The sequence below is a fragment of the Cajanus cajan genome, chromosome 3 (assembly GCF_000230855.2).
Source record: "Cajanus cajan strain Asha chromosome 3, NIPB_CcT2T_4, whole genome shotgun sequence".
NCBI classification, from domain to species: Eukaryota; Viridiplantae; Streptophyta; class Magnoliopsida; order Fabales; family Fabaceae; genus Cajanus; species Cajanus cajan.
In genome coordinates this window covers 62,286,734-62,294,844 of record NC_138519.1, presented here as the reverse complement: position 1 = coordinate 62,294,844, position 8,111 = coordinate 62,286,734, and the positions used below count along the sequence as shown (strand labels likewise).

Below are 8,111 nucleotides of genomic sequence, written 5' to 3'. Positions count from 1 at the left end.
ATAACTTGATAAAGTTTCGAAATAAAATGATGCTTTTCTAATAATAGAATAATTATTTTCTCTCATATTTATATCATTTGAAGTGTTAAATATGTTTATCCTCCTTCTTTTAGAAACAAATGTTTGACATAAAAAACTATCTTATCATAACAAAATTAAAATGTTTCTTCTAAATGTGTATTTTTACCAACAACTCATTTATCGCTACGAATAACATTTTTTCTTGTAGTAAAAAGATGGTTATGATGATGATGTAAATAATTTGTTGAGGATTATTTTACATTTTCATTCATGCATATGCGGAAATCATTACAACCTTTAATTATAGTTGATGAATCTTATTACAACGAGTCAAGTGATAACAACATATTGTCAAAGATTAAAATAACAACATAACAAATAATGTTGAGTGTTAACAAACCTATATTCAAGGATGTATAAGTATTTGTTAAATATATAAGATCACAAATCATAACTCTCCATTTTAAGAAACAAACGGTGTCAAAACTAAAATGACAATAACTTGGCAAGATAAGTGGGTGCTTTCTATGACAATATATAATCCTCATTCCAATTGATATTCAAGTGCTCATTATCACAAACAAATACTTATACAGGTTTAGGGATTCAAGTGCTCTTTTTTCAAACTTACAATAACATCATGAAGATGATCATTATCTTTTACATCACCTTTGCATGTAATTTTCTAGGAAATGTTATTTCACATGCCAACCCTCTCTCGTATGAAGCTATTTTCAATTTTGGTGACTCTATAAGTGACACCGGAAATGCTGCTACTTATTACCACCCATCTATGGATGAAAATAGCCCTTATGGCTTAACATACTTCAAACATCCTTCTGGACGTGTGTCAAATGGACGATTGATCATAGATTTTTTAGGTATATGCCATTATTTTTTTAGGTAGCCTATAAATGAAATTTCCTTCATAGGAAGTCACACACATAATATATTAGTGATTGAGAAACATACTAACATGTGGTTGTTTCAATTGCAGCTGAGGCATATGGCTTACCAATGTTGCCAGCCTATCTCAATCTCACCCAAGGCCAAGACATTAAGCATGGAGTAAATTTTGCATTTGCTGGTGCAACTGCACTCGATATTGACTATTTCATACAAAAAAGACTCAATCCTCCGTCGACAAATATTTCCTTGATTGTTCAACTTGATTGGTTTAAGAAGCTAAAACCGTCCTTATGCAAAAATAAACAAGGTTTGTCAAAAATTGCTTTAATAATGTTTTTACTATATACGTGATTTTTCTTGATGACTTATAAATTTTATTCCATTCTATTACAGAGTGCGATAACTACTTCAAAAATTCATTGTTTCTCGTGGGAGAAATTGGTGGAAATGATATTAATGCACTTATCTCATCATACAAAAATATTGCAGAACTTCGAGAAATAGTTCCACTAATTGTTGAAACAATAATCAATGTCACCATTGTATGTCATATCAAATTTAAGTAGCAAAATATTGACTTCAAATTTTGACTAGAAATATAATTGAGTAAATCAAGATTGATGAGAAATTCAATTTTGTTTTTGTTTCATTTTATATTTATCAGGAATTAATAAAAGAAGGAGCAGTAGAGATAGCGGTGCCAGGGAACTTCCCAATTGGGTGTAATTCTGCTGTCTTAACAATAATGAATAGTGATAACAAAGATGACTATGATCAATTTGGGTGCTTAGCAGCTTATAATATTTTCATTAAATACTATAATTGGCGGCTCAATCAAGCTATAGAGACACTTAGACAAAAGAATAGTCATGTTAAAATAATATATTTTGATTATTATAGTGATACCAAACGTTTATTTGAAGCACCACAACAATATGGTAAGTTATGTTTTTCTTTTTTTATTTTTTTATATTAGATTAACAATTTTATTATTACTTGTTTGTATCTTATGCTTTATTTATGTACATTAACCATGCAGGCTTTTTTTTTTGGTAAGAATGACACTTTTAAAGCATGTTGTGGAAAAGGTGGTCCTTATAATGTTGATATACATATATTTTGCGGAAGTTCTAAAGCAACGGTTTGCTTAGACCCTTCAAAACATATAAATTGGGATGGAGCCCACTTAACTGAAGCAGCTTATAGGCTAATAGCAATGGGAATAGTTGAGGGCCCTTTTGCAAGTCCTTCTCTTAAATCTCCTTTGTTCAAGATAGCTTAAAATTAACAAAGGCAAAGGAAGCTTTACTTATTTTCATAAATTCAAAATTAGGATTAAAATTATGTTTCTTTTACAATTTTTCCGAAAAAATCAACCCTCATTGAGGCATATAGTTTGAATTGGGATCTTGTGTTATTATTCCTACCTTGTACTCCTAATTCTTTATGAAAAACTATTAATATTTTTATCTTAATTTTCTTGTCTCCCTGCAATCAATTCTATTTTAGAAAAAAAGTTTAAAATATAGAATTATGATACTATATGTTATTTTCATTAATATATTTGTATTGACATGTTTTTTAATTAACTACTCCCACTGATTTCGAATATAAATAAAAAAAATGTATATTGAACTCAAATTTTAGAAATCTCAACTAACTTTATTGTATTTAATGATGACTTCATCTCCAAAATGCTCATTCATTTAATTGAGAATATATTTCCTGTAACTCTTTTATTATTAATTTAAAGTTTCAATGAAGGGTAGTTTATGAAAATAAGTTATTTTATAAATGAGATAAGTGAAATTAAGTGATGCTAACCAACTTTTTTTATTAACATGAATTAGGTTTTTTCTTTTTATATTTAATACCAAAGGTAGTATTTCTTATTACGAAATCAAACCTAGATTATTAAATGTGTATATTAATTCTTACTTGTCTTAACTAGTGATTTTTAAATTAAATTTCTAGAAGTGAGGAAAATAACATGGAAAGCCTATATGAATATGAAAATTCTAAATAAATACCTATATAATTTTTTATGTGACACCCTTTTGCCTCAAATAAATAAATAAATAAATAAATAATATAACAATTTTGTAAAATAAAAAATAATAAAGTTCTTCTCATCAATACTTTGTAAAAGGTTTTACAATGCTTTATCCATAACATGGGTGAAGGAAAATATAGAAATTAATGTATAAAATAAAGCAAGGCATAACCACCGAATTTAATAAAGTTCCAACATGAAATAGAAACTTAACAATTGCATATAATTACTAATACTAAAACTTTGCCCCAATGTCACACTATTAGAGCAAAACTTTTCTAATAGAAACCTAATCCTCAAGGATCCCTTTGGAATAGGCGTAAAACCAACAAGGGTGAAGGTTGATCCATAGGAAGCTCACACTTGAAGGCCATTGGACCTTTAACAAGGACCATGATTAGGAGGCTAGAGAAGGCTTTTACAGAGGAGGTGATTCTTAGACCTATGCTCTATATGAGCATTGAGTATGATTCCTCTTTTTAGTCTCATAGTCTCTATTGTACATACCTTGTTAAGTTTGAGTTCTTGTACCTTGTATATAGTAGATGCTTGTATAGGTATATTTATTCTTTGTATTTGTAAGGCAAATTTTCTTTTCTCATAGGTCATACCCTTAGGATTTTAGGGTATGTTACTTCAAGTCAAGCACGCTTAACTATGGAGTTCTGATGAGATAAGCTACCGAAAAGCAGATGCATGTTGTTAGTATAAGTAGTACAAATTAATTCATTTAAGTCATCCTCAACTATACAATCTCATACTTATACTATCTTTGGATCCTTATCATTTCGGTGTATTTAAAATTAATATTATGATACAATTTAAATTATTTATTATAAATTTAAAAGTTTAAATAATAATTTATATATTTTAAAATGAGAAGGGTTATAATAACACTATAGTGTAATTTTTACTAAGTATTACACCACTTAATAATTTTATATTAAATGTGAATTTTATAAATTCAACCGTTAGATTGAAAGTTCATATCACTTTATATGTTTATATCAAGTTTTGTTAAAATTGAACAACAACTTGAAGGTAATCAAAGTGTTTATATTTTAGTATATTTTGAAATGTATATATTACGTCAATTTTGTTTTACAAGAATGGAGTATCAAATCATCTTGAATTTATATAAAATTTTGTATATATGATCTGAGTAAAAAACTTTCAATCTAACGGTTGAATTCATAAAATTCAATATAAAGTTATTAAGCGATGTAATACTTAGTAAAAGTTACATCGGTATTATTATAATCCTTCTCTTTTAAAATTTTATTTTTATAAATTAAATTTTAACATTTTAAATAAATTATTAATTAACTTAATATATTTATTCATCTTAAATCTAAGATATAAAATTCAAAAAATGTATTTATCCTTGTTTTATTTTCTAATTATCAACCATTAATAAAATAATAATTTAAAATCTTATCTAGTTATATCATAATATTTTCATATCAAATTTAAAACCAGATATTAGTTATACAAAAATATCAAGATCATATAATAAATTATTAATAAGATTCTAGTTAAATAATTTAAAATAATTAATTTTTCAACTATATTGTTCGCAAATAATTTATTCCAAAGCTAATTAATTTTTTTCTACATTAATTATTAGTAAAATTTAATAACTTTTAATTTAATAATTAGATCGATAAAATTCAACATACAACATGAGTTATTGAACAAAATAACTTTACTAACTTAACTTAATTTGTAAAAATAATAGTGGTAATTTTCATAAGTGACTTTGTTTTCTCTCTCCTATGTATGGGTGGGGACAATGACAACTTAGTTATTTAATTTGTAACCGAAGCATTAAACTGCTCTTTAATGTTTACACTTTACAGGTTGCTTGCAAGAAATTTAAATTCCTATAAGTCTGGCAAATGGGGCGCCGTTCTGCAATGGGCCTCAAGGACAGGCCTTCTTTCTCGGGATGTCCAAAAATTTTAAACTAATAATCACCTCATCCATAACTAATCTTATCTAAATTAAAAAATTCAATTCATTTAAAAAATAATTTATATATATGTATAAAATGGACAATCAAATTATACTGAACTGATTAAATTTTCAAAAAATTTGACATATTTTTTTTGTTTATTTATTCATTTATTTTAATCTTGGGTGATATTTGTGTATGTTTACATCTTGTTTTTGTTAGTCATAGACTTTGGGCTCAAATAGCCCATTCAGTCTTTTTTTTTTTTCTGATATATTTTTGTTCGATCAATAATGAATTTTGTTAATTAATCAACTTAAAAAGAAAGTAGGATTAAATCGGGTGTTAACCATCTCCTGTACCTTGTTTTTTTGGCATTACTAAAGACATTTCTACCATATATTTATTTGATTTACTTACGGTTTTACTAAGTAACCATAGTTTTAATCATAATTACAATATTGTTGGTTTAATGATAGAAATAAGGAGGATATATTTGTTGTAAATTGAGAAAATGCAAAAAACTACTAGCGAATAAAGTATGATTTTTTACTTTTCATTAATTTAACTCTATTTTATTTTAAACTTAAATATATTTTTAATATTTATAAAATAACGTTTTTAAAACTTGTGAACATTTTTTTTATCGCTATAAAATAACTAAATTTTGATTTTGTATTATACATGGAAGAAGTATATGCTTAATGATAATAAGTCAATTGCTAACCGGAGTTAAAAATTATTAGAGAGAAAAAAAAAAAAAAAAAAAAAAAAAAGGGATAAGAAGGGATCATTACTCCACGAGTATATTTCAGGGATGATGCCACTAACTTTCTTTGTCAAAATTTTTAAGCCATTTTATTTTACCAACTATATTTTTCACCGATAATTAGAGATTAATAATGTATTTGAAACAGTTTTATGGTGAAAAAAAAATCAATTAACATTCCACGATGAAGATAAAACAGAAAATAATTATTTCTACATTTTCATAGTATCACCATGATTTTGTAAAATAAAATCAATTCTTACCTGTATTTAAACACACTATATATATATTTTTAATGATCACCAAAATAAATTTTATCTTTCTCGATACACACTTCTGTATAAATATTATCATAAATGGAATCTTGACAACATGGTTAATTAACTACATTATTTATTATGGTGTTGTTGGTTGTCTCCATACAATTTTGGCGTAAAAGAGACAAGGAATGTATTCATAAAAGTGGAGAGGTATTCCAAAGATTGAGAGAAAAAAATTGTACTAAATACTCTTCATATCTTATATTAAATGTCATATTTTAAGAAAAAAATAAGTCTAAAAATAAGTTTTATATTAACTTTTCAATATCGTATTAATTTTTTCTTTTTTATTTATATCCTTCATAATATTCTTTTGAGCATACTTCATTTCTAATAAGGAAAATTAATTATAAAATCACTCATTTTAATTTATTATTGATTTATATATAAATAGTATAAATTGACACTTATTATAAGGCAATAAGACCGGCCCAATTTGCTAAAGGAGGATGGAAGGTTTGTGGATGGAACCAAAATCATTTGGGTATGAACCTGCTTCTCAGTCCAAGAAAATTGCTCCAATAAAAGAAAAAAGGCAAATAAATAACATAAGCAAAGACAAACCATAATCAGATTTGGAATAATATGTACATAGTTTTAAATTTGAATCATAATATCGTCATTATAATTTCAATAAATAAATAAAAAAACTATTAGAAAAGGGTAATATACACATGGTCCATGTACAATTATACGAATATGGTTGAGACTACACAAGTTTCTGGTTTAAGCTTATTGAAGTATTTTAAACATAAGGGGATGTGAAATGCAGAGTATGAGTAATGATATTTAATTGACATTGTTTTATGATAGAAATTTATCCCAGAGAATCTCAAAACAAAGGTGACAAACTTTGTTACTCTTGCTTGCACCCTAAATAAAAATCGTTTTACACCTTTATAAATGTTTAATTTGTTGTTTGGACACAGAAGTCACGATTGCTTATTAGATTATTTACGTGATTAATTGTGGCACTGCAGATATTTTGGAATACCCACATCACATGAATATAGAATGCTTTTAATTTGGAATAGTTTAGTTTGCAAGAAGTTAGAATTCTAAAGAACTTGTGGGAATTCGAATTCGAATTTGAAATCATAATTTTGGTCAAGAGTTTTGAACAAAAAAAGTGGTTTCCACGATACATTTTTTTTTTCGTCCCTGGAGTATCCAGGGCTGATAACAGTGACTAATCTCCTCGCTACGAGGAGGGAGACACTTCAAAGGGGATTGGATAGCTGGCAAGGCACCTCAAAGGGTGGGATAACTGACCCCAAGATTTAACGCGGTTGCATACATAAGGTAGGATTCAAACCCCTGACCTTGCTTAAGCGTGGATCAACCCCTACCGCTGAACCGGGTTTTTACACGATACTTTTAGTTCATGTATTCACAAATAATAAATAATATGTAGGAAAGACCGGGGAGAACAAAATTACATAATTGTGGTATTTATAGGATCTGATTTAAACAATTATAACTTTTTTTTTTTTTTTTTAATTTAAAAAATCTAAACCACACGATTATGATTTCTCAATAACCAACAATGCAACTAAGTCATATAATTAAAAAATAATTAATTATATTTTTAATCTCTAAAAAATTTAAAGTAAATTTATTTTTTTCTCTCAAACTTAAAATTAATTTTTTTAGTTCTGTAATTTTAAAAAAATATATTATTTTAGTTCTTATATTCAGATTTTATAAAAAAAAAATCTGTAGTACTGTCACATAAACATAATTGATATTACTTAACTATCTTAATTTATCATTTTTAGGTATATTATTAATGATCGAATAGATTAAAACAAGATTTTTAAAACTTATATGGATTAAAAAAAACTTTAAATTTGAAGGACTAAAAATAAATTTATTTTAAATTTGATGAATTAAAAATATATTTAAATATTAAAAAAAATTATTATATCACTTTATAATCATTTAAAAAACATAATTGTACTCAACTTATTCTTTTTTATTTAAAAAATGAAAAGTTTACGGCTTCGTCACTATTGTTCTCATTTTATTCGATAAAAATATTAGGAGATAATGATAAATTTAAAGAAGTGCATGCCTTAATTTTTT

At 26.1% G+C, this 8,111-nt stretch overlaps 1 protein-coding gene across 1 annotated transcript; it reads left to right on the top strand.

The window, feature by feature from the left end:
- The first annotated feature begins 421 nt into the window (after positions 1-421).
- On the top strand, positions 422-3,465 carry LOC109807647 (GDSL esterase/lipase At5g45910). The gene is made up of 5 exons (XM_083072143.1): positions 422-902; positions 1,019-1,237; positions 1,324-1,472; positions 1,595-1,869; positions 1,972-3,465. Exons 1-5 carry the CDS (start codon positions 662-664, stop codon positions 2,210-2,212), a joined length of 1,125 nt encoding a protein of 374 aa, XP_082928269.1. The 5' UTR covers positions 422-661; the 3' UTR covers positions 2,213-3,465.
- Positions 3,466-8,111: the final 4,646 nt, after the last annotated feature.